Source organism: Anomaloglossus baeobatrachus, chromosome 3 (assembly GCF_048569485.1).
Source record: "Anomaloglossus baeobatrachus isolate aAnoBae1 chromosome 3, aAnoBae1.hap1, whole genome shotgun sequence".
In the NCBI taxonomy this organism is placed as follows: domain Eukaryota; kingdom Metazoa; phylum Chordata; class Amphibia; order Anura; family Aromobatidae; genus Anomaloglossus; species Anomaloglossus baeobatrachus.
In genome coordinates, this window is record NC_134355.1 from 425,910,879 (window position 1) to 425,938,577 (window position 27,699).

At 47.7% G+C, this 27,699-nt stretch overlaps 1 protein-coding gene across 6 annotated transcripts in view; it reads right to left on the minus strand.

Annotated features, from left to right (window-relative positions):
- CCDC150 (coiled-coil domain containing 150) overlaps positions 1 to 27,699 on the minus strand; it is a 209,808-nt gene that overhangs the window by 79,673 nt on the left and 102,436 nt on the right. For 4 of the 6 annotated variants that reach the window (XM_075340359.1, XM_075340363.1, XM_075340360.1 and 1 more), the window contains exons 15-17: positions 20,203 to 20,286; positions 19,103 to 19,210; positions 9,594 to 9,656 (exon numbers count right to left, since the gene is read on the minus strand). In XM_075340359.1, the coding sequence (XP_075196474.1) occupies positions 9,594 to 9,656; positions 19,103 to 19,210; positions 20,203 to 20,286 (255 nt within the window). The remainder of the gene's footprint in view (positions 1 to 9,593; positions 9,657 to 19,102; positions 19,211 to 20,202; positions 20,287 to 27,699) is intronic. The other 2 variants (XM_075340362.1, XM_075340361.1) reach the window with 1 other exon arrangement.

The window sequence follows — 27,699 nt, forward strand, 5'->3', positions numbered from 1 at the left end:
GGTCGACGGGGAGTGTGTGCCCTTAAAAAATTAAAAATGTCGGTCCCCAAGCAGCCCCTGGGGTGGTACCATGGGGCAGGAGGGGGATAGGGCCTGGCGTCTCGAGCCCTCAGACAACCCTGGGGACGGTACCCCGTGGGGAAGGAGAAGGCGAGGGTTCTCTCTGATGCAGGGACTTTAACCCTGCAGAAGAGACAAAAAACGTAGAATGATGAGAAGGCTGAGCGGCGCCGTATAGCACGAAAAAACGGAAAAAAGCAATAGCCTAGGCTGAGGTTGGCCCACAGAGATATGGGCCCACTTCAGCCTCCTACGACACGAAGCAAAAAACTGGCATAGATCCGCCTCCGGCTCGGGGTGTACACTGCCAGGGAGGAGCTAACTCTTTTTATGTTCACTTAGTGTCAGCCTCCTAGTCACAGCAGCATACACCCATGGTCCTGTGTCCCCCAATGAAAGCGATCGAGAAATTTAAATAGCGCATATAATATAAAGGAATGAACATGTTGCAGTATACATATACACAGTCTTAGCCAACAGTGTTTGAAATTGTTCCAGAGAATAAAGTATTTCTCTAAAAAAAATTATTGCAGTTTCACATGTTTTGTTATACAGGTTTGTTTCCTTTGCGTGTATTGGACAAACAGAAAAAAAAAAAGAAGAAAAAAAGAAAATTCTACATAATTTCACATAAAACCCCAAAAATGGGCCGGTAAAATTGTTGGCACCTTTTCAAAATTGTGGGTAAATAACTTTGTTTCAAACGTGTAGTGCTCACTCAAAGTCACTTGTGGCAAGTAACGGGTGTGGGCAATATGAAAATCCCACCTGAAACCAAATAAAAAGTGGAGAAGTTGACTTGATCTTTGCATTGTCTATCTGTGTGTGCCACACTAAGCATGGAGAACAGAAAAAGAATTGCCTGAGGACTTGAAAACCAAAATTGTTGAAAAATATCAACAATCTCAAGGTTACAAGTCCAACTCCAGTGATCTTTATGTTCCTTTGTTTACGGTGTGCAACATAATCAAGAAGTTTACAAACTATGGCACTGTAGCCAATCTCCCTGAATGTGGAAAAAATTGATGAAAGGTTGGAGTGCAGGATAGTCTGGATAGTGGATAAACAGCCCCAATCAAGATCCAAAGAAATTCATGCTGCCCTGTAGGCTCAAAAAGGAAAAGCCTGGCATTTGAATAAACTTGCTTAATTCATTTCTTTTATTCACCTCCGAATGTTTCAGCTTTTCCTGAATTTTCAACTGCTGTTGAAAGGTCAGGAAGAAAAAAAAATATATATATGATCCGGTGACGCTGATGAGTGCTGTCATCACTACCCGACACATGTGAATATCTGTACTTTACTGCTATTCCCAGCAGCCAGGGCTGCATTCCTGGATTGTGGACTCTGACGGAGCTTCGTGGGAACATTTTTGTTAATAAATTGGCTAATGAGGGATAGGGTGGAGGAGTCTTTATTCAAATAAACTATTTTTTTTCCTGTGTCTTTTTTTTTCTTCTTTGCACTTACTGGGTTAGCAATGGGGGTGTCTTATAGACATTACTAATCCCTGGGCTTGATGTCAGCTGACATCACACAACTGACATCAGCCCAAAAAACATTACCCCGAATGCGATCACACAAGGGCAAGCGGGAAGAGCTGGGGCAGAGCGCCAGAATTGGCACATCTAATGTGATGCACCAATTCTGGGGTGACTGCGGGCTGGTATTATTGGGCTGGGAAGGGCAAAAGAACCTTGGGCCTTCCCAGCCTTATAATACCAGCCTGCAGTGGTCTGCTTTACCTTGGCTGGTTATCAATAATATTGGGGGGCCCACACCGTTTTTTTTATTATTATTCTTATTTATTAGGTTAAATCAGGCTTAAAACACCCTTTCTCTATCGTTTCATTGGGGGACACAGGACCATGGGTGTATGCTGCTGTGACTAGGAGGCTGACACTAAGTAGACATAAAAAGAGTTAACTCCTCCCTAGCAGTGTACACCCTGAGCCAGAGGCGGATCTGCCAGTTTTTTGCTTAGTGTCGTAGGAGGCTGAAGTGGGCCCATATCTCTGTGGGCAAACCTCAGCCAAAGCTACATTTTTCTGTTTTTTCCTTTTTTGGCCACGGCATCGCTCAGCCCTTTCATTTTCTATTTTTTGTCTCCTATGCAGGGTTAAAGTCTCTGCAACAGAGAGCACCCCTCGCCTGCTCCATCCCTCCGGGTACCGTCCCCAGGGGTGTTGAGGCTCGAGACGCCAGGCCCTCTCCCCCTCCATCCCTACGGTACAGTCCCAGGGCTGCTTGGGGTAAAGCGTTTTTAAGGGCACACTCCCCGTCCTCCTATACGGTACCGTCCCAGGGGTGTTTCAGGTGGAGGCAGCAAGGGCTCTCTGCAACCCACGGCCTTCCCCATCCAGGACCCGGTGAGAGGATCGCAGGCTCTGCAGCGCAGGAGCGCTCAGCAGCACCAGGCCTCCCCAGCGTTACCTTCTACCCTGGGCCCAGGCAGAGGATCGTGGTCACTGCAGCGCAGGAGCGCTCAGCAGTGTTCGCCACCGTACCCCCCCCCCCCGATGTCTCCCAGGGGCGTATAGCAACTCAGCGGTAGGCACAGCATCTGAGGATGGGGCCGAGGATCGCAGTGACGCCGGCAGAACGCAGGTAAGACTTTCCCCGCGCTCAATGCTGTGCTCCCGGCGGCCGCCCACTAATTTAGTCCACGGCCTGGGCCTATCTCGGGCCTGAGCGCTCCGCCCCCACGTTTGCGCGCGCGCTTTCCCAGGCACACCCCCTGCAGATTCTGCCCGGATACAAGCCGGCCAGCCCCCCTGCACCAACAGAAAAAAAAGCCTGCACTTTTTCATCAACAGCTCACCGCTTCAACAACAAGCAGGCCTGTCGGCAGCAGCTTCCCAATTATCCCCTGGTGCTGTCCCCGCAGCTCTGAGACCTCTGCTAACCTGGGAAGGACACAGGACCTGAGTGAGTGCTGCTCCTGCTTAGGACCAGACTATATCTTATTTCTCTTTTTTCTTCTTTTTCTCCTATCTCCTGTCTCCTCCCTAGTGTCACTAGTGAGAGTTTCCTGAGCACCATGCCTAACTCTAAGTCATCCTGATTCAAAACAGGCCCCCTTTATAACGTACCTTGCGTGCACAGCCTGCAAGGAAAAACACTCCCAGGGCCAGGCTACGCCCCTCTGCTTGGCTTGCGTCCCAGACCCACAGCCCACGCAGATTGCCCCAGACGCCGCCAGCAACCCCGTCGCTGTCGCTACTGCAGCAGTACAGGACACCCCGAGCTCCAATGCGCTCCCTCCCCCCGGGAGTGGTTGACCTCTCTGTCCCAGTCGGTGGACTCTCCTTCAAGGGCGTCTCTGACCATTGCGCAGGCGTTGCAGTCACCCCCTACGCCCGGCCATGCCTCCCCGGTTCAGCCAACTCAGGACGACACTCGGTCTGATCCAGACCCTACCACTGGAGTGCAGAAGCGGACCCTCAGGGTGTTACGGTTGCTGCGAGCACTGGAGACTAAGTCCAGATTTCTTGCTACTGCACATGTGCGAGCGCTGGAGACTAAGTCCAGATTTCTTCCTACTGCACATGTGCGAGCGTTGGAGACTAAGTCCAGATTTCTTGCTACTGCACATGTGCGAGCGCCGGAGACTAAGTCCTATCTTGGAGCCATTGCACATGTGCGGGTGACATCATCGCTGACACGAGGTCACATGTCTCTGACACCTTCTATGCCGATTGGTCGCTGGTCATGTGCTTGTGATGCCTTGCTCGGTGATAGGCCAGCATGATGTCACTCCTGTCGTTCTGGCAGCGGATTGGCTCTGGTGTCCTCCATCTTGGATGAGGCACAGAGTCTATATAAGACCCTGACACACGCCGCATGGCGCTCAGTCCTCTTGGTTCATGCATAAGAGTAGACGCTCTGTGCGCGTTCCTCTAGGCATTCCTCTGTCTATGCTAGGTGAGCGCTACCGGCAGGGTAGCGTTCTTATACCTTACAGCTTCGGCTGCTGTCCGTATCCTTACCTCTTAGGGGAGCGGACATAGGCAGGTGCCTGAGGCACATGGTCTGGCTGGGCCTTGTGGTTCGACTCGTAGGTGGACGTTGCCGCTAGGGTAACGTTCCTTATACTGCGACTAGCAGTTGTTCGTATCCTCGCACACTAGGGGAGCGAACAGAGGTAGGAGCTTTGTGCGGCTTACGCTGCTGTTCGTCTCTTTTGCACCACTAGAAGAGCGGACCTAGGCAGGTGCCATATCTAGTGGTTCGTGTCCTCGCACACTAGTGGAGCGAACGCAGGTAGGAGCTTTGTGCGGCTTACGCTGCTGTTCGTCTCTTTTGCACCACTAGAAGAGCGGACCTAGGTAGGTGCCATTTCGCACACATTGCCTTTGTCTCTGTGATTATTAACAGAGATCATTCCACACACCCTCCAAGTAAGGGAGGAATTGCTTTACTTTCTTATTATATCCTTCTGTGAGTTAACAGAGGTATTGCACTCTGCCATAGTCTGCAGCAGAGTCTTTGCACGGTGGACCCTGACTGTCTGATACTCCTTTAGGTTATCAGACAGCCCCCCGTAACACAGGGTCTCCTCTTCAAGTCCCCCCCAGAGGTCTCTCTCACCTCCAGGGCCCGAGTACCACTCGTCCCCGGGACCGTCCGACCTTTCAGGAGAAGAGTCGGATACAGCATCGCTGCTGGATTCAGATCAGACGGCCGATGTCAGACGTATGGTGGATAGTCTGGTCGAAGCGGTAAATCAAACGCTGAAGCTCCAGATGGACTCCGTGGCCACCCAGTGCTTGCATGTCTCCTTCAAACGGGTTAAGCGGGCACACAGGCAATTCTGTGACCATCCAGAATTTGCTGAAATTCTACGCAAGCACAGGCAACAACCGGACAAGATATTCAACAATGGTAAGTCGATTGATTTACATTATCCCTTCCCTGAGGAACTCAGGAAGGAATGGGCAGGCTCGCTTGTGGTCGACCCTCCTGTTTCCCGCCTGTCATCACACACAGTACTATCTGTTCCACACCGGGGCATCGCTCCGAGACGCCACAGATCGGAACACCGAGAGACTCGCCCGTTTGGCCTTTCAGGCGGCGGGCGCGGTCTTTTCTCCTGCCTTCGCCGCCGTCTGGGTCGCAAAAGCCATGGTGTCCTGGACCGATACACTCCGCAGAGGTCTTCGCTCGGGATCGAGCAATCCGGAGTTCGTCAACATTGCTGCACAGATTGCTCTAGCGGGTGAGTACATAATCAACGCATCTCTGTTTAGCAGCCAACTGCGCAGCGCAAGCGGCTAGCAACACGGTGGCCATCCGTCGGGCGATCTGGCTCAGAGCCTGGAATGCGGACGCGGCCTCTAAGAAATTCACTTACAGCCCTCCCCTTTGCAGGTGGTCGCCTGTTTGGGGACAGGCTGGATCAGATTATCGCCGAGGCCACATGAGGTAAGAGTACCTCTCTTCCACAGCTGAGACCAAGACGTATCCCACGTCGCCAGCCAACCCCAAGGTTCCATTCCTTTCGCAGCTTCAGTTCCCCAACACATCCTAAGAGAAACAGGTCCCCACAGAGGAACAGGAAGAATCCGTCCTTCAAAACATACCCTTCCTGGCGTTCTAAGCCACGCCAGCCATCCAAGCCGACATCCAGATCACAGCGCTACCCCGCTAAATGACCCGTGGTCGTCGCGCGTCAGCGCAGATCAGGTGGGGGGCGCCTATCTCATTTCCAACACGTCTGGCTGCCTTTGATCACGGACGCCTGGGTCGGAGAGATTCTGGACTCAGGGTTTAAAATAGAGTTCTCATCAATTCCATCGTTGGACATACAGGTGTCGGCACATCCCGATTTCCCAACAGCACCAGAAATTCCTGCGCTTCGCAATAGCAGAAGATCATTATCAGTTTACTGCTCTACCCTTCGGCCTCGCTCCTGCACCACGAGTGTTTAGAAAGGTCATGGCGGCTGCCATGTCTATCCTGCACTCCAGAGGGGTTTTTGGTGATTCCGTACCTGGACGATTTATGGATTAAGGGGCCTTCTTTCGACGACTGTCTCCTAAGTCTTCAGGTCACCATCGATACTCTGTCCCAACTCGGCTGGCTCATCAATCGGAAGAAGTCCTCTCTGACCCCGGCCCGCAGGATTACCTTCCTAGGTATGGAGTTTGATACCATCCAAGGACGCGTGTACCTCCCGCAAGAAAAGATTGTCTCCCTCCAAAGAGACCTCCAGGTCCTCCCTCACTCCAAGACGGTGTCCATACGTTTTGGCATGAGAGTCCTCGGTCGGATGGTGGTGGCAATAGAGGTGGTTCCGTTTGCCCGCTTCCACCTTCGTCCCCTTTAGCTAACCCTGCTGAACAGATGGGACAAATCTCTATTCACCTTGGATCACAGGATCCAATTGTCTCCGGAAACCCGCCGCTCGCTTCTAAGGTGGACCAGCGGCCCAAATCTTTCCAGAGGAATGTCTTTCATACCGGTACACTGGCAGACAGTCACCACTGATGCCAGTCTTCTGGGCTGGGGAGCGGGTTCCATCAACACACGGCTCACGATCGGTGGTCCTCCCAGGAGAGCCGGCTCCCTATCGACGTTTTAGAGATCAGAGCTGTTCTCCGAGCCCTACAGAATTTTCAGCCCTTCATACAGGGATCGCCAATCAGGATCCAGTCGGACAACGCCACAGCAGTGGCATACATCAATCACCAGGGCGGAACAAGGAGCGTCATAGCGATGAGAGAGGCGAAGAAGATCATACAGTTGGCAGAGCCTCACCACTCCAGGTTTTCCGCAGTACATATCCCCGGCGTGGAGAATTGGGCAGCCGACTTCCTCAGCAGGCAAGGTCTGGCATTGGGCGAATTGTCCCTCAACAGGGAGGATTTCGAACAGATCTGCCACAGATGGGGGACTCCGGATGTGGACCTGATGGCCTCTCAGTTCAACAATCAAGCTCCACAATTCATCTCCCGTTACACGACCAGCGAGCGCTAGGAGTCGTCGCTCTCATCCTTCCGTGGAATCAGTTAAGGCTACCCTTCAACTTTCTACCGCTTCCACCTATCCCAAGAGTCCTCAAGAAAATCAAAGCAGAGGGCATCCCATTGATTCTCATTGCCCCGGAATGGCCCAGGCGAGCGTGGTTCGTAGAGCTCACGCAGCTCATCGCAGACACCCCATGGCGGCTCCCAGATCGTCTGGACCTGCTGTCGCAAGGTCCTCTCTTCCATCAACATTCAGGGGTTCTCAATTTGATGGCATGGCTGTTGAATCCTGGCTACTAGCCCAGGCAGGCTTTACCCTGCAGGTGATTCAGACTATGGTCAGGGCTCGAAAGCCTTCGTCTTCAAAGATCTACTACCGTACATGGAAGGCCTTCTTTCAATGGTGCGAGGTCAACGGCAACTCATCTCCGCTGGATCTGTCACTCCCAGTGTTACTGGCCTTCCTACAGTCAGGCTTACAGGCGGGTCTCTCGCTGGCAACCCTCAAAGGGCAGGTGTCGGCTTTGTCAGTCCTTTTCCAGAGAAACTTAGCTTCTCGGCCACAAGTCAGGATGTTCATCCAGGGAGTCGCCCATCTGGCACCACCATATTGTTCCCTGCTGGAACCAGCGGACCTCAATCTGGTCCTAGGGTCTCTCCAATTAGCCCCGTTCGAACCTCTAAAGGAATCCTCAATGTCACACCTATCCTGGAAGGTCGCTTTTTTGGTGGCAGTCACATCAATCAGGAGAACGTCTGAACTGGCAGCCCTCTCATGCCGGTCACCTTTTCTTGTTTTCCACCAGGACAAGATTGTCCTGCGCCCATCTCCTGCCGAAAGTAGTATCTCCTTTTCATCTGAATAAGGAGATCGTGCTTCCATCCTTCTGTCGTCCTGTCTACTGGGCCCAAGAGGGGCACGCTGGCGTCCATGGCTACCATTGCAAGATTGATCAGGGCGGCCATATCAGAGGCCTACAGGATTAGAGACAAGTCTCCTCCGAGGGGAGTAAAAGCCCATTCCACCTGTGCAGTTGGGGCGTCTTGGGCAATCAGACACCAGGCGTCTGCCGAACAAGTCTGCAAAGCCGCCACGTGGTCCAGCCTTCATACCTTTTCCAGGTTTTTACAACATACACACCCAGGCGTCAGCGGATGCCTGCCTTGGGAAAAAGGTGTTGCAGGCGGCTGTCGCACACTTATGAAAAGGCGGTACACTTTTGGACTGAGCATTCTCACAGAGTTTTGATAGGTTATGGATCTGTGTGATTGCTCCTGTACCCACCCAGGGACTGCTTTTGGACGTCCCATGGTCCTGTGTCCCCCAATGAAACGATAGAGAAAGAAGGATTTTTGTGTACTCACCGTAAAATCTCTTTCTCTGAGTCTTCATTGGGGGACACAGCACCCACCCTGTTTGGTCTTTGGGTTGTTCTTAGTTTGCCGGATGTTACTGGTTCTTTACGGGACCACATTTTTTTGTACCCGGCGTATTTATATTTATAGATATATTGGTTTATATAAGATACTGTTTCTACACAGGTATTTTCCTATTATTACCTTGATTAGTTATGGTTGTCCAGGTTTCTCCTACTACTGCTTGTACACTAAACTGGCATAGATCCGCCTCCGGCTCAGGGTGTACACTGCTAGGGAGGAGCTAACTCTTTTTATGTCTACTTAGTGTCAGCCTCCTAGTCACAGCAGCATACACCCATGGTCCTGTGTCCCCCAATGAAGACTCAGAGAAAGAGATTTTACGGTGAGTACACAAAAATCCTTCTTTAGTTCCACAGGAAAGGTACTAAAGTGTGCAAGTGTACAAACCCTGATCTAATCTAAGTTCTCCCTCCTACATCAAATCTATCTGAACTGCTTCTAGAGGGCAATGGGGTCTCATAAGATTTGATGACAGGATGTGGCTGGTCAAACACATTAATACCAGTAGCCAATATGGCTATGACATTACTGTGTATGGCAGGCAATCCCAGTATGTTTATTGGCTGCCTTACATCAGCAAAACATTTAGGGTGGAGATCACCGCTCGATTGAGCGTCTTGATCACCCTGATGCTCAATTGAGTATTGAGCACTGCCGAGCACGCTCGCTCATAACTATCGATCAACTGTTAGGTGTCATCTTGGGGTCTCATGTCATAAAAATGTAAACAGCATGAGGAGGAGGACTGTTTAAATACCAATTCTAATTGAACCCCAAAATGTATTGGGCAAATTATGGGTCAAACACTTGTCATTAAGCTCCTTGCCAGCGAACAGCAAGTTGTACAAAAAGTACTGAAACATTGAACAGTTGGACATTAGCATCCAAAAGTTTACAGAAGGTCATGCTAAGTTCACCTGAAATTGTTTAAGTGGATTTTTACAGTCTCCTGTGATCTACAGTATTTTGTAAAAATTAAGAATCCTCTGTGAGGCTCAAATCTGCAGTTTCACCTCTTCGATGCCCCTTTCAATGAAGAAGGGACCCAGATACTGCATCTTATCACTTGCTTCCAATAAAAAAAAAGAAACGATTCCAATTTATCACTCGGCAACCCTAACTGACCTTCTGTAATTTTGCTTCCAATTTCTGTAGCCGGATTTTGTTCGAGTCAAGTTCTGAATTTACCTAGATTAACAAAAGGAAAAATGTAGTAATCTAAAGCCTAAATCTTTCCATACAGCCGACCGCAATCATTGCTGGTTCCCCTAACACATGAATGCTCACCTTGGCTAAGTGTATATATATTTTTAATGGACAGGGGGTGAAATCCAAATGAGAGGTGCCTTGGATATATACTACCTTTGTTAGACAGCAGAATATGCAAAGTGCTTGCAAGCTCTTTTATACAGGATTTGTAAGCACTGTTTTGAAGCTGGACAGGTTTCCTGGAGTGCGCTCTTACCACCGAATCCATGCCAGCTTCATCACAATGCATACAAGCTAGACAGCAGCAGTGGTCGGTCTCCAAGGCATGTGTTGTAAACAACAGTATTAATATTTGAAGAATGTCTGCAAATCATAATATGCACTAAATGGCAAAATTGCTTTTCTTGGTTGCTTCATTGGGGGGACACAGTAATCACGGTATAGTCTGCTGACCCTATTACATCCAAAATGAAAATTGGTTCCCCCAGCAGACTATACCTTGCCTGCTAGCATCAGGCCTCTTCAGTTTTCTGTAGTGCAAGTTAGAAGCAACTGAGGTCTGAATCTCGACCCATTTTAGATCTTTCACCCACGTAGCAGTGGAGAGTACAGGCTGTAATTGTTCAGACAGTATCCTCTCGCGCCTGTACGGCTATACCATGTACCTTTGTTATGGACAAGATTATGAATTATTATAAGTATATAAGAGTTACATGGAGATATCCATAAAGAACAGGATTTAAGATGGTGTTTGAACTGTACCCCACATATCTCTTGGCATAAGACTCAGACAGACAGTCTGGGCTATTCTTGTGACCAGTGAATCATGCTGACATTGCTTAATATAAATGAGGAACCAAGCACATTACAGTAAATTGTATATCACAGAATAAGCTGTTCTACTTTATCCAATAGGAGACGTGTTACGTATTCTTGGCACCTAGCCAATAAGGTTATATATATTTGTACAACTTCCGGAAATAAATCAGTCTTACTTTCTATTCATATCTGAGCACGTCTCTGGTGTGTGTGAAAGGTGGTTATGCATGCTACCACGAGTGACTCATAATTTGGACTGCAGACAGTTTAAGAGGGATGCATGACTAGATTGCATCAACCTAAATTACGGCCTTATCATTTGGCGCCCAACGAACCTTAGGACGGAGCTCTGGATGGCGGACGGCCGTGCTGACACCTTCAGTCGAAAGGCAATTACGCGAGAGGTGGAGGTGCACACTCCAAACGCAGGTGAGAAAATTTGTATAATCTCACCTTGCAAACCTCATGCGTGTACTTGCATTTCGAAGGGGGGGGTTGGGCTGTCCCAGTCTAGACACCTAATGACCGCCATCTCGCATGAGATAAGCCGTCCTAAGAGATCCCACACCAAGGTGGTCAGGTTCACCTTAAGCTGTCTGTATAAATTGTAAATCACATGAAATGTAATGTGGTTTTTGTCTGCTCTAGGAGAAAAGCAGAAGTTCTGTGTTTTATTTTTCTCTGACTTAACTGCAAGGGAAAATGAGGAAGTTGTTATATACGCTGCATATATGAATATATATGGTTATATCTGCAGGTGAGATCAGCCACCTGGATGGTGTATATAGTGTCCTTATTGTTATGTCATTGTGTTGACCTGTTTCTACCTGTTGAGATGTCTGTCTATTTGCAGAGCAGGTGGAGTACTTGCTGGTATTGCTCTAATCACTGTGTTTGCAGAGGAAGTGTCACGTAATGTAGTGAGAGCTGTCTTTGAGTGAAGAAAAAAAAAATCCTCTCAAGATGTACTTTGAAGTATGCTGTTTGAGTATATAGTGTATACACGGGTGGGTAACGTGTCCGGTTGATAGTCAGTAATTGATAAGACTGAAGGCTAGGTACAGAGTTACGGTAAGCGCCCTGACTGTATCCTAGTGCGTCTTCCACAGAGAGGAGGCGATAGGGGGATTGGTTTTGGCCGGTACAGTGTCATGGTGAGACCCTGACTGTATTTGATGTTCTCCGCGATCCTAGGTAGGAGGAACATTGGCAGAATCCCGTGACTTTGGTTTTAAACAGTATTATTGATGTTCTGGACGGACCGTTAGAATAAGGTGTATATAGTGTGAACAGAGGTTACTAGTACATGAAGTAAGAGATAGTGAGGGTGAATTTGGTTTTTATCACCCACGTGACACACCTTCCTGGTAAGACAGCTCGTTTGTGTTGTGGTTTGTGGACTGAGGTAGAAATTCCGGCCTTATCACCTTGACGCAGTCAGCGATCAGGTACCAGAGCAGTGGTATTTAATCTTGTGGTCTCCTGTCTGCCCACCCACTATAGCGCACATTTGCATGGAGCAGAAGATGGAGTCTGGACTTCCCAACTTCTAGACACAGGATCAAGCATATTCAAGACAAAGTACTTAAGTTCTTAAGTAGATCCGTTAACGTAGCCATGTTGCACTGGCTTCCGAGTGGTTGTTTTTTGGTGTGCAATTGTCTCATAATGTGTCCTGGCGAGTTCTCTGTTTTTTTCAGGGGTATCTCTCCTCTCTCACCTCCTTCCTCCCCTTCCTCAGATCTTCTGGTATTGCCCCTGGGTCCTGGGGTGTGAGTGGAGAAGGGCTCCTTTCCTTGCTGTTAAAGGTGTGAGTGGCTGTTGGGGTGAAAGTAGAGGTACTGTGTGGTGGTGGCGTGTTTGTCACATTTGGTGTTTAATCTCTTAAACTAAACTTGCGTGTAAACTTGCACGATTCACACACTATATTACTTTTTATGATTAGTTTGTTCAGTGTCCTCACACTCATTGACGCTTCTTCAGCCCATTGGAGACCATTGAGCAGGATATACCAGAATTGATGCTTCCTGAGCAGGGTGGTACTTTTTTTCCAAAGATGTATTGGATGGTTACTGAGGCCCCACTTTGAGGCAGTTAATTCAGTACTTTGGTTCATCCTTAATGTTGCCCCAGTCTCCACAATATCCTAGTTCTTGTCAGCGACTACGGAGCTCTAGCCAAGTCAATCTCATTTGGGTGTTAATGCAAGTAGTTCAGATGATCGACTTCAAGAACATTTGGAGATCTCAGAGTTCTCCCAAGAGGCCTAATACCTACACTGCAGCTTCCCCGGTAGGTGACAGGTTAGGGCAGACGTTTGGGCTCTTCCAAACTCTAGGGGAATCTTAAGGGCACGTCTCACTAAGCGACATCGCTAGCAACATCGCTGTTGAGTCACGGTTTTTGTGACGCAACAGCGATCTTGCTAGCGATGTCGCTGTGACATCCAGCAATGACCTGGCCCCTGCTGTGAGGTTGCCGGTCCTTGCTGAATGTCCTGGACCATTTTTTGGTCGTTGCTCTCCCGCTGTGCTTGACAGCGAGAGAGCAACGATCTGAATGTGCAGGGAGCCGGCTTCTGCGGACCCTGGTGACCAAGGTACACATCGGGTAACCAAGCAAAGGCTTTGCTTGGTTACCCGATATTTACCTTGGTTACCAGCGTCCGCAGCTTCTAGAAGTCGGCTCCCTGCACACATAGCCAAGGTACATATCGGGAAACTATAAGCAAAGCGCTTTGCTTAGTAACCCGATGTGTACTATAGTTACCAAGCACAGCGTCGTTACACGGGTCGCTGGTGGCTGATCTCTGATCGCTGTGCAGATCTGCCTGTTTGACAGCTCACCAGCGACCATGTAGCGACGCTCCAGCGATCCCTGCCAGGTCAGATCACTGGTGGGATCGCTGGAGCGTCGCTAAGTGTGACGGTACCTTAAGTCTTTCCTTATTAGAGCAGAATTTGCCTTTCCCAGCTTGGTTTGAATATTCTGAATGCTGGTTTGGTTTAGGATTATGCAGTTTGAGTCCAGAACTCCCATTCATCATGCAGATGCCCCCAAGCACCATCCATCACATCCAGTAAGACGTCTCCCTGGGTTGTCCTCTTCTAGAAGATTTTTTGATCACTTAGGTTACTGGCAGGACTGTCGGGTCCATAGTTTGGAAGGCTCTTGGCCTTTCAGATTGGATTTGTCAGACTAGGATTAGGGGATGTGTGCCTTAAAAGTCACTTTTCTGCCATATAATTTAGCACAGTTTTCATAGGTGAAAAATTATGGGTAGCGCCCATAAGGCAATATCCTTTTTAGTTTGTTGTATGTCACGATTGAACTAGGGTAGATTCCCAAAAGCCAGGTTTCTGCCTTGGCTAGCCTGGTCCCGCAGAATTTATCTTATAGGCAATGGGACAAGACTGCCCATTTGTGCAAGGAAAACTCGCAGTCACCTTATTATTCTCCTGGATCCAGGAGGCCTCTATGTGGTTCTGTCACCCTTTGGTCCTCCCCTTTGTTGCACCCACCACAAAAGATCTCTCCAGTTGTTCTTTTTAGTGATTTTTCTCTCTCCTTCTCCTGGTTTCCCTTCAATCGCCTTTGTGGAGATCACTGCCTTTTCAACAAGTTCTCACATAACTTGATTTAGTCAGCGCTTTGCAGCTTGGCCCATCTTTCACTGCTTCATTCAATTCAATGTCTTGTGAATTATTCTGGTATGCTCTGGCAGAGGTCCAACCACCTCTAGAATTAACAATGCTCACTTATTAGATCAGCAGTAAGCAAGGCTTATAGGGCAGGTAGAAGTTCTCCCCCATGTATGGTCACGAAACACTCTGCTTGGGCTGTAAAAGCTTCCTGGGCCATTCTTCAACAGGCATCAGTTCTGAAACTATGTAAAGCATCTACTTGGTCATAGGGGCATACCTTTTCTAAGTTTTTGGTACTCCCATAAAATCTCTTCCTCAGTCTTTGTGGGGAAGCAGTTCTTACCCTTAGTTGCCTGGTCAGGCGTGAATGGACTTTGGTTTTCTTTCAGGATGAAAAGAGATTACCTTCTTTTCATTTTGTAATTTAGCTTCTTCTACTACTTTCTCACTAACCTGAGGAGGCCTGATGCTTGCAGTCGAGGTATAGTCTGCTGGGGAGAAGTCAATTTTCATTTAGAATGTATTAATAGTGTCAGCCTCCTGGTGGCAGTAGACTATCCCATGGTTACTGTGTCCCACAATGAAGACTACGAGAGAGTTAGGGCGAGTACCAAAAATCTTAACTTTACAAGCACTATCTGACAATATCCTTCTATGAAAATGGGAATGCTCCTAATGCCTCCAAGAACGGGAAGAAAAGTAAGAACAAGGTCTCAATAATGTTGCTACAAGAATTAGTGACATCTGTAAGAGCCTGTTTACACTTTAAGATTCTGATAGTCTTATGTTTATTTCTATTCTTATGACTAATTCCTGAGCTGAACAAAGAGAACCACACCATACACTATCCTTAGCTAAAATAAAATTAAACAAAAAACATTTTTATTATTAGCTGCCATCCATATTGCTGCAGAAGTGCACTTGCTAAGAATGTAAAGCACCATCTTTTAGTCTTTTAGCTGTACTCAAACAAGCACTGATAATACCTGGCTAATCATATTACTTGCATATGTTACATATGCAGGCATATACTTGGCCTCAGTGCATGGTTCTGCAAATACACCTCTCCATTCATCCTGAGAGTTATAAGTTCACATGGGTACTCAGCAAGTAAAATACAGCATCGGAGCTTCAGCAAGGTGTATCTAAGATGATGAGGGGATCTTTGCTTCTGGCAAGGGTCAGGTGGGGGACAATACATGTTAAGCATCACATTAGGTGGGGAGTGCAAGACACATGGACAGAGCATTGCTGATGTCCTGTCATAACAGCTTGGTTAGAGCAGTACCAATGCCTAGTCATAAGAGGTTGTTTAGGGGAATACAAAAGCCTGGTCTTAAGAGCTTAGCAGAAGTAGCCATGATGGCAGGAGCACTTCTGATGTCTTTTCATAACAATTTGGCCAGCGTATGCACTATTTCATATTATACTAGAAGGTGGCACGATTCTAGTGCATCGGGTATTCTAGAATTTATTGTGTAGTTAATGTATGTTTTTTGTTATATATATATCGATGTTGTTGTGTGTAGTTGCCAGTGTTTGTGTAGGGCACTGTAAATGTTCTGGGTGTTGTCTGGGTGGGGGTGTGTGTGAGAGCGGTGGTTGTATGTGTGTTGCGTTGTGTGTGTTGCGTTGTTTGTGGAGCGCTGTGTGTCTACAGAGTTCTGTGTGTGTGGTGCTGTGTGTGTTGCGTGGTTTGTGTGGGTGTGGAGTGCGTGTGTGTGTTTTGGGGGAGGTATGTTTTGTGCAGTGTGTGTGTTGCGCGGTATGTGCGTATATTTGTGTATGCCGCGGTGTTTGTGTGTTGGGTGTTGTGTTTGCGCGGCGTTGTCTGTGTAGGGCGGTGTTTGTGGTTCCCAGTGTGTGTGTGTGGTGTGTTGTGCGGTGCGCATGTGGCGCTGTGTGTGTGTTTTGGGGGGAGGTGTGCACCCCCATCGTGCTCCATCCCCCATGCTGCGCACCCCCCATCGTGCTCCATCCCCCATGCTGCGCATCCCCCATCGTGCTCCATCCCCCATGCTGCGCACCCCCCATCGTGCTCCATCCCCCATGCTGCAAACCCCCCATCGTGCTCCATTCCCCATGCTGCGCACCCCCCATCGTGCTCCATCCCCCATCGTGCTCCATCCCCCATGCTGCGCACTCCCATCGTGCTCCATCCCCTATGCTGCGCACTCCCCATCGTGCTCCATCCCCCATGCTGCGCACCCCCATCGTGCTCCATCCCCCATGCTGCGCACCCCCATCGTGCTCCATCCCCCATGCTGCGCACCCCCATCGTGCTCCATCCCCCATGCTGCGCACTCCCCATTCCCCATCGTGCTCCATCCCCCATGCTGCGCACTCCCCATCGTGCTCCATCCCCCATGCTGCGCACTCCCCATCGTGCTCCATCCCCCATGCTGCGCACTCCCCATTCCCCATCGTGCTCCATCCCCCATACTGCGCACTCCCCATCGTGCTCCATCCCCCATGCTGCGCACTCCCCATCGTGCTCCATCCCCCATGCTGCGCACCCCCCATCGTGCTCCATCCCCCATGCTGCGCACTCCCCATCGTGCTCCACAGTCACACATCAGACAGTATACACGCACACATCTGATCGCATACACTCACACCCCACTTCTCCCTGTGCCCTCCGGTGGGCGGTCCCAGCAGCTATGCTGCACGCCGTGCTCCTCTGCCGACACTCACAGATACGATCGCATACACTCACACATCAGAACACACGCACACACCCGATCGCATACACGCACACACCCGATCGCATACACGCACACACACACTGACGACATCGCACATACGCGCTCACACACTCACAACATCTGGAGATACCACATGCTTCCGGCCATGTGATCCTCCGGCAGGTCCTGGAAGGTCACTGCACGCACAGTATCGCCGCCGAGAAGTAAGCGATATCACTGGATGTTGTGTGTGGATGCGATCTGATGTGTGTGTGAGGTGTGTGTGAGAGTGAGTGAGTGAGTGTGATCTGATGTGTGTGTGTCTGTTCTTATGTGTGTGTGTGCGTGTGTGTGTGTGTGTGTTCCGCCGCTGCAGGACCTTGATGCGCTCACCTGCTCCCGGTCGGTGTCTGGTGAGCATGACTGCGGGGTCTTCTTTCTTCTGTCTTCTCTCTTCTGGGGGTGCCCGCTGCCTATAATGAAGTGTCTTGCAGTGTCTTTAACTCTTTCACCGCTGCATGACACTTCATTATTGATCGCAGCGTATGCCGGCTCCCTGCACATGTGTACCGGGAGCCGGTGTACGCTGGAGCGGGGCTGAGCGGGCGAGGCGTCAGCGTATGCCGGCTCCCTGCACATGTGTACCGGGAGCCGGTGTACGCTGGAGCGGGCGATGCGTGCGGAGGTCCGGGGCGAGCGGCTAGTCCATGTGGGGGGCGGGGCCAGGCCGAGCGGCCAATCCGTGGGTGGGCGAAGCCAGGCCGAGCCCAGAGCGGCTAATCCATGCGGGGGGCGGGGCCAGGCCGAAGCGAGCGGCAAATCCGTGGGGGGGGCGAGGCCAGGCCGAGCCCAGCGGCCAATCCGACAGTTGTCACTTTTATGACACTTACACTGTCACGTGACACAATTTTGGAGCAAGACAGACAGACAGACAGAATAAGGCAATTATATATATAGATATACATACTGCATTATGATACATACTGTGCCCCAGGAGCTATTTTTCAATATGATCACGCCGGGCTGCATGTATAGTCTAAATATATGGTGGTGATGGAGGAATGGAAGTCCGGGTTGTGCACGCACGCGCACACACACACACACACACGAACACACAGATATATTTATTTATTATATATATATATATATATACACACACACACACACACACACGAGAAAACACACACAATCACATTACAGATCGCATCCACACACTCACACATCCAGCGATATTGCTTGCTTCTCAGCGACGTAAGGACCTGCGACGCTGTGCACTGCGTTGAGCTTCCAGGACCTGCAGGATGATCACATGGCTGGAAGCACGTGGTATCTCCGGATGTTGTGAGTGTGTGCGCGCGATTGTACTGGTATGTGTTATTTCGTGACTGTGTGTGAGTGTATGCGATCGGATGTGTGAGCGTATGCTGTCTGATGTGTCAGTGTCGGCAAGAGGCAGAGGAGGACAGCATGCAGCACAGCTGCCTGGAGCACCCACCGGAGATCACAGGGAAGAACGAAGTGAAATTTGAGGGGGGGGGGGGTGTGTATATGTGTGTACATGTGTGTCAGTCAGATGCAGGGGAGCACAGCTGCACAGAGATCACAGGGAGGAATGACATGGAATCTGATTGTGTGTGTGTCTGAGTGTGTATATGACGATCTGATTTGTAAGTGTGTGTTCTGATGTATATCTGTCGGCCAGACGCAGGGGAGGACGGCGTGCAGCCCACTTCCATGGAGCGCACACCAGAGATCATAGGGAGATCTGGGAGCCACACAGATGCCCGGAGCTGGTAAGTATGACAATCCTGGGAAGTGGGGAGAGGGGGGAGGGGGGTTCGGTTTTTTGCTTAAAAAGTTTTTTTTTACTATTTTACACTTCTAAAACTTGGGTGCGTCCTATGGTCTGGTGAGTCTTATAGTCCGAAAAATACGGTAATATATGCAGAAATAGCATAAACATAGACAGTATATACTGATATCTGTTTTATAGATATATACTGTACATATGTATATTATATAATGGCATATAACGGTTTTAGAATATCACTCGCAAACTCTGTAAAACTCAAGTCTTGCAAAGGGAATGGTTATCAGTTAAAGGCGACATATATAAAAGGGAAACATTGGTTTGATACAAACTTATTACTGTAAATCCGAATTATCACGAATTACATACTACTCCTGTAGTATGATCTCGGTTCTTGAATAAAGTCTGAATCTGTGTGTGCTGTTATGCAGCCTCCTATACGTGACTCTGGCATGTGTAACGGCTTACCTGTGTGTACCTTGCCTGTAAGGTGGCATTCATTTTACGGAGTTTGGAATTCTCAGAATGAGCTTCACCGAAAGACTGCAAATCAGACTGCAACTGCTGTACTGTGCTCTACATTGAGAAGAGGAAAAAGGAATCATCAGTATACTAACCAACCTATGGAAGATAAAGATTCATGGAGGGGTCTACAACCAGTTTTATGGAGTAAAAAGCACCTTCAAAATTTTTGAGCAGCTCAGAAGTAGCACAAAAATGTTATGATATTTGGAGTATCGTTTCGGCCAGCTTCACCAAACTGAGCAGAGCAGGGGGGCATGGTGTAGCCAAGTCAGCCCATCTTATTCACATTTATGCCACTTTATGGCCCTAATTCATCAAACCAATCTAACCAGTATTGTGCTGCAAATTGCTTTGAAAAGTTAGAGTTGTGCAAACATTTTGCAACTTTTGCAGTTATCAGTCTCTCTCAGTCAAATCAAAATAGGTGGAGTTGGGGCGTGATACCTAAGCTTGTCTGATTCAGGGACAGATGTAAAATGTCTGTCATGGCACACGAATGCACGTACACCTCTTCAGCATCCGAATATACCATGATAACACATCAAGACCGAAAAATGACAGGCTTGATGAATAGAGACTTATGTCTATATGTGATGAAGGTTGATAAGATGCAAATGACACACTTATACATTGTGTTTCACATGACAAGAACAGATAATTTATTACCACCTTAATAGAGCTCTTATCCTTTCTACACTTAAAGCTTAATGGACATGACTATCTGAGCACCTGAATATCCCAAGAGGGTAGTATTTATGTACACATACCTGGTGGAAACAAATACCAGTAAAGAAACATGCCTAATTCAGAGGTGTGTGCCTCTTAATAAATTAGGCACATACTGTAGTACTCCAGTGACCCCATGCATTAACAGTAGCATACATAATGCCAGTCTTAATGAATGGGGTCCATACTGTTCTAGACAACAAGCAGATGATCATGGTGGACCTGAAGTAAAAGATTTATAACCTGTAAATACAAGTATCCAGTAAACATGATTACCATTGCTTTCTTTCTCACCACAGTTCTAATACAGCTCTCACCTGCAGCTTGCCTTTCTCATACGCCAGTTTGTTCTTACTATCTGTCAGTTCATTCAACAATGACTCCACTTGTCTTTTGGTGTGCTAAAATAAAAAGAATGGAAAAAAAGGTTAGCAATGAAGGCAGTAATGATAGTCAGGATATAAATGAAGCCGTCTAGCATAACCAGTTTAAGAAAGTATGCGACTGGCAACCCAGAATGCTCAGTATCAGTCTTGGCTCTGAGAAATGCGCAGATATGTATCATTATTTAGAAGAATGCTAGAGCTGAGTGTTATATATACAAAGCATAGAAAACAAGTACACATAACCAAGGATAATCAGACATAGATGATAAAGCACCATATTGTAATGCGATGTTCGGCTCTGCATGGACTTGGTGGCACAGCGGCGTTGGACTCTGTTCACACTACAAGCAACCTGATGCTTCAGAGTTGTTCAGCCAGAGCCGGGCGTTGGCTGATTCAAGTTCACTGGTCTTGAGCCCTGCAGGAGTTAATGCTGCAGAATAGTGAACAGGAACTATAAGCTCAGGTTCCTAATTGCCACATGCAGCTGTCTCCTTCCTATTTAAGGTACTAATTTCTTTCAGTCTGTGCCAATAATAGCACCTGCTTGCAGTGATTCTGGTCTTATTGTGGTGATTCTGTGGTGTGTTTACTGTGCAATTTAGAAGTTTCCAGGTTGTAAGTTTACGTCCTCGCCTTTATTCTCCCGTGTGCACGTATTGTCGCTCCTCTGTGTTTGCTTGCCATGTGTACGAGTTTTGGTTTCTCCCCTGTCAGTGTTTTGTTGTGGGGTTTGTGACTCATCCCTTGGGTGGAGGAGGGGAGTTATACCAGGGCTTGGACATGAGTTAGGGCCACACTGGCAACTCAGACCTTGTTACCATCAAGCGTACCTCTGAGCTAAGGTCCCTGTGCAGGGTCCACAGTCTGATGGTCAGCCTAGATAGCCCCACTCGATTACTCTAACCCGTGACACATATCTTACATAGTATCAGCTTTTTTTACGTTTGCCTTTTCAACTTCTTTTTTTAAACAATTATATATTTTTCTCATTCGTAAAATAAGGCTTTTCCTTAGCAATTTTTAGAGACACTTTGACATTGTTTTATATATATAGGAGGAACAAAAGAGGAAGAAGAAAGCAATATAATATCCATGTGTACACTTGTATACAATAGGAAATATATTTTATTGAAAATCAAAAAATCAATACTCCATAAAAAAAATCCACCACAAGAACATTCCATCATAAATGTGCATGTACAAAATATACAGAATTTTTTTTTTTCATATGTCTTATATGCAGCTATGGGTGACAATATATCCAAGAATAAAGTCCCAAGAATATTAAAAATGTGCAGAATATGAAGCAAGGTGCAAATATATGCTCATATTAAAGTGAAAACATTAAAACTCATAAAATGTAAACAACTATGTAAAAAAAATACAAAACAGTATAAAAAAAGAATGCATTAATAAATTAAAGACACATAACAATATATAGCCCATAAATAAAGAAATATGGTATAATAATTAGAAACGAAACAGCCAAATAATATATATAAGGTGTTAATGCTATACACTGTGTGCAGAATTATTAGGCAATTTGTATTTTAGAGGATTTTTTTTTTCTTGATCAACAACTATGTTCTCAATCAACCCAAAAGACTCAAATATCAAAGCTTAATATTTTTGGAAGTTGGAGTGGGGTTTTTTTAGATTTGGCTATCTTAGGAGGATATCTGTTTGTGCAGATAACTATTACTGTGCAGAATTATTATGCAACTTAATAAAAACCAAATGTATTCCCATCTCACTTGTTTATTTTCACCAGGTAAACCAATATAACTGCACATAATTTTTAGATATAAACATTTCTGACATGCAAAAACAAAATTCAAAAAAATTAGTGACCAATATAGCCACCTTTCTTTATGATGACACTCATCAACCTACCATCCATAGATTCTGTCAGTTGCTTAATCTGTTTACAATTAACATTGCTTGCAGCAGCCACCACCACAGCCTCCCAGAGACTGTTCCGAGAGGTGTACTGTTTTCCCTCCCTGTAGATCTCACATTTTATAAGGGACCACAGGTTCTCTATGGGGTTCAGATCAGGTGAACAAGGGGGCCATGTCATTATTTTTTTATGTTTTAGACCTTTACTGGCCAGCCATGCTGTGGAGTAGTTGGATGCATGTGAAAAAGCATTGTCCTACATGAAAATCATATTTTTCTTGAACGATACCGACTTCTTCCTGTACCAATGCTTGAAGAAGTAGTCTTCCAGAAACTGGCAGTAGGTCTGAGAGTTGAGCTTCACTCCATCCTGAACCCGAAAAGGTCCCACAAGTTCATCTTTGATGAGACCAGCCCATACCAGTACCCCCACCTCCACCTTGCTGGCATCTGAGTTGGAGTGAAGCTCTCTGCTCTTTACTGATCCAGCCTCTGGCCCATCCATCTGGCCTATCAAGAGTCACTCTCATTTCATCAGTCCATAAAACCTTTGAAAATCAGTCTTAAGATATCTCTTGGCCCAGTCTTGATGTTTCTTGTTCAAAGGTGGTCGTTTTTCAGCCTTCCTTACCTTGGCCATGTCCCGGAGTATGGCACACCTTGTGGTTTTTGATACTCCAGTAACGTTGCAGCTCTGAAATATGGCCAAACTGGTGGCAAATGGCATCTTGGCAGCTTCACGCTTGATTTTCCTCAATTCACGGGCAGTTATTTTGTGCCTTTTTTGCCCAACATGCTTCTTGCGACCCTATTGGTTATTTGCCATGAAACGCTTGATTGTTCAGTGATCAGGCTTCAAAAGTTTGGCAATTTCTAGACTGCTGCATCCCTCTGCAAGACATCTCACAATTTTGGACTTTTCAGAGCCCGTCAAATCTCTCTTCTGACACATTTTGCCAAAAGAAAGGAAGTTGCCTTATAATTAAGCACACCTTATATAGGGTGCTGATGTCTTTACACCGCACCCCTCCTCATTACAGACATCACCTGATTTACTTAATTGGTAGTTGGCTCTCAAGCCTATACAGCTTGGAGTAGGACATGTATAAAAATTATCATGTGATCAAAATACTCATTTGCCTAATAATTCTGCACACAGTGTAGTATTCAATATATTAAACCCATCATATGGAATCCAAACCAGTCTAGAGGAATGTCAGTGGATAAACCCCATGCGTATTACTGGTCAAATGATGAAGCTGACTTAATTTGATATACCTTAAATTAATTACCGTATTTTTCGGACTATAAGACGCATCGGACCATAAGACGCACCCTGATTTTAGAGGAGGAAAATAGGAAAATAAAATTTTAAGCAAAAAAATGTGGTAATGACACACTGTTATGGGGCGAGGATCTGCTGTTGACACTGTTATGGGGGTAATGTCCCCAAATTCTCTGCTAAGGTACCCCATCCTGGTAATGATCCTCCTGCCTTGTATATGTACCCCATCCTGGTATATGCCCTTATCCTGCTATATACTGGCATCCTGCTATATACCCCCATCCTGCTATATTCCCCCATCCTGCTATATGCCCCCATCCTGCTATATGCCCTTATCCTGATATATACTGCCATCCTGGTATATGCCCTTATCGTGCTATATACCCCCCATCCATCCTGCTATATGGCCCCTTATTGCTATATACCCCCATCCATCCAGCTATAAATCCCCACCCATCCTGCTATATACCCCCATCCATCATGCTATATGGCCTCATCCTGCTATATGACCTGTATCCTGTATCACACAAAAAACAAACGTTTATACTCACCTTCCCTCGCTCCATGTAGCATCGCTCCTCCCCCTGTCTGTGGCGGCAGCAGCGCCGCTGATCTGTGTGGAGCTGTCACCGGTCACTTCCCTGCAGCACCACTCGTCCTCCTGTCTGCCGGTCAGTGGACCTGCGTGACTAGCGGCGCGCACAGCGATGACGTCATCGCTGTGCTCACCACTCTCTACACAGATCAGCTGACCGGCAGATGGGAGGACATTGCGAAGCAGCAGGGGAATGGTGAGTGTACTTATTCACTGCCCCCCAGCGCTGATGATGATGCGCGGGGAGCAGTGAATACAGCCGCACATGATCACTCCAGGCTGTAGTTGTCAGGGGTGATCACGGCTGGCTGTTAATTATGCGCGCACCCCCCCCCGCCCATGACCCCGCCCACCTGTCAGCGCCGGCTTCAGCGCTGAGAGATGATGGGCGGGAGGATGGGCGTGCATATGTAATGAGCTCCAATGCAGCACCCTCATTCCCGGCCGCAGCCCTATATTCAGACCATAAGACGCACCCCCGCACTTTCCCCCAACATTCGGGGAAAAAAAGTGCGTCTTATCGTTCGAAAAATACGGTAATGCATTGTTTTTGCATTCTCTTTTATATCTTTTAAATAGGTATTCACATTTTTTAGCTTTAATCTTTCCACTTTAATATGAGCATATATTTGCACCCTGCTTAATATCCCGCACATTTTTCATATACTTAGGGCTACATTCCTCAATATAATGTCACCCATACCTCTGCATGGAATTTATTTATTTTTTTTCCTGTATATTTAGTACATGCTTATTTATGCTGGAATGTCAGTGTTGGGAATCTGTTTTGGGATTTTGTTTTTATGGAGTATCGACTTTAGGTTTTCACCAAAATATAATTTCATAATTACACAGGTTTGCACATCAATATTGGATTGCTTTCTTCTCCTTCTTTCGGTTCTTAAATTTAATGATGTATCACCCTTACAACATATTTTCGGGCTGTGTAACTACTGCTACTTTTATATATTGGTCAATTCATGTTTATTTAAAAGACATATGGTCAGTCATTGCAAGAATTAAAAGGGTTTTCCACCTCATAGTAAAATGTACTATTGGTAGTTAGTCAAAGCATGCTATGATGTGTTGCTATAATTGGTACTGTACCCATTTTCTTGCTCCAGCAATGGAAGGCTCATTGCTGCCCATGGACAAGATATGTAAATATGGAACAATGGTGGTTCCAGAGTCTGTAGGAAATAAATTGGCACCTGTTACGTAATTTACCAAAGAGACCACACCTGTCCTTTGTCTTAGTTTATGCTAGAATTGTACCTTATCAATCTCATGTATCTGCACATGCAGCCAACCCATTCAGCATTGAGATAATACAAGTGAAACCCGGGAAAGCGGTCACGTAGGTAAAAAGAGAATTTTGTTTACTTACCGTAAATTCTTTTTCTTATAGTTCCGACATGGGAGACCCAGACCATGGGGTGTAGTGTATAGCTTCTGCCTCCGGAGGACACACAAAGTACTACACTAAAAAGTGTAGCTCCTCCCTCCGAGCATATACACCCCCTGGATAACCAAATCTAGCCAGTTTAGTGCAAAAGCTGAAGGAGGACATCCACCCACAAGTAGAGACAGAGCAAAACCCGGAACAACCGGAACCTCTGTCTACAACAACAGCCCGTGAAAACACACGGAACAAGAAAACTGCCAACAGGCAAGAAAACTGCCAACAGGCAACAGGGAGGGTGCTGGGTCTCCCATGTCGGAACTATAAGAAAAAGAATTTACGGTAAGTAAACAAAATTCTCTTTTTCTTCATCGTTCCTTATGGGAGACCCAGACCATGGGACGTCTCAAAGCAGTCCATGGGTGGGAAATAAACAGAAAACTGAGAAGTAGGCAAAACCTAACTTCACAAATGGGCGACAGCCGCCTGAAGGATGCGTCTGCCCAAGCTCGCATCTGCCGAAGCATGAGCGTGCACTTGATAGTGCTTCGAAAAGGTGTGCAGACTAGACCAAGTGGCAGCCTGGCAGACCTGCTGAGCCGTAGCCTGGTGCCTGAAAGCCCAAGAGGCACCGACAGCTCTGGTCGAATGCGCCTTGATCCCCGGCGGGGGGGCACCTGAGTAGTGCATCGGATATGGCCGACCTAATCCAACGAGCTAGGGTCGGTTTAGAAGCCGAGAGACCCTTGCGCTGACCTTTGTCAGCACAAAAAGAGAGGTGCACCGCCTAAGAACAGCGGTGCGTGACACATAGATCCGGAGCGCCCGCACCAGATCTAAAGTATGCAACGCTTTCTCAAAGCGATGCACAGGAGCCGGACAAAAGGAAGGCAATGAAATGTCCTGGTTAAGGTGGAAAGGAGACACCACCTTAGGGAGAAAGTCCGGAGTCGGACGGAGAACCACCTTGTCTTGGTGAAAAACCAAAAAAGGTGACTCCGAAGAGAGCGCAGCCAAATCAGAGACTCTCCTGAGAGAAGTTATGGCCACCAGAAAAACGACCTTCTGTGAAAGTCGAAACAAAGAAACCTCCCTAAGAGGCTCAAAGGGGGGTTTCTGTAAGGCCGTGAGGACCAGATTAAGGTCCCAGGGATCCAAAGGCCGCCGGTAAGGTGGAATGATGTGAGATGCGCCCTGCATGAAGGTGCGCACCTGGGCCAGTCGGGCGATACGCCGCTGGCACAACACTGACAGCGCCGAGACCTGTCCCTTAAGGGAATTGAGGGATAGTCCTAGCTGCAGACCGGACTGTAGAAAGGACAGGATGGTCGGCAAGGAAAAAGGCCAAGGGGCATGCCCGGAAGAACGACACCAGGACAGGAAAATTCTCCAAGTCCTGTGGTAAATCTTGGCCGAGGAAGACTTCCGAGCCTGAGTCATAGTGGAGATGACTTCGGAAGGAATGCCGGAGGCCGTTAGGATCCAGGACTCAAGAGCCACGCCGTCAATCTGAGAGCCGCAGAATTCTGGCGGAAAAACGGACCTTGTGAGAGAAGGTCTGGGCGGTCCGGGAGATACCACGGCACCTCTACGGACAGACGGAGCAGGTCTGGGTACCAAGCTCGCCTGGGCCAGTCTGGAGCAATGAGTATGACCCGACGGCCCTCCATTCTGATCTTGCGCAGGACTCTGGGCAAGAGAGCTAGAGGGGGAAACACGTAAGACAGACGGAACTGGGACCAATCCTGAACCAGCGCGTCCGCTGCAAAGGCCTGAGGATCGTGGGAGCGAGCCACGTAAACCGGGACCTTGTTGTTGTGCCGGGATGCCATTAGATCCACTTCCGGAGTGCCCCACTTGCGGCAGATCGACCGGAACACTGCCGGATGCAGAGCCCACTCGCCGCTGTCCACTGTTTGACGACTGAGATAATCTGCCTCCCAGTTTTCTACGCCTGGGATGTGGACTGCGGATATGGTGGACTTGGAGTCCTCCGTCCACTGAAGGATGCGTTGAACCTCCAACATTGCCAGGCGGCTGCGAGTCCCGCCCTGGTGATTGATGTAGGCAACTGCTGTCGCGTTGTCTGACTGGACTCGAATGTGCTTGCCCGCCAACAGGTGGTGAAAGGCTACGAGAGCTAGAAGCACAGCTCTGATCTCCAGCACATTGATCGAGAGGGCTGATTCGGACGGAGTCCAAGTGCCCTGAGCTCGGTGGTGGAGAAATACTGCTCCCCAGCCG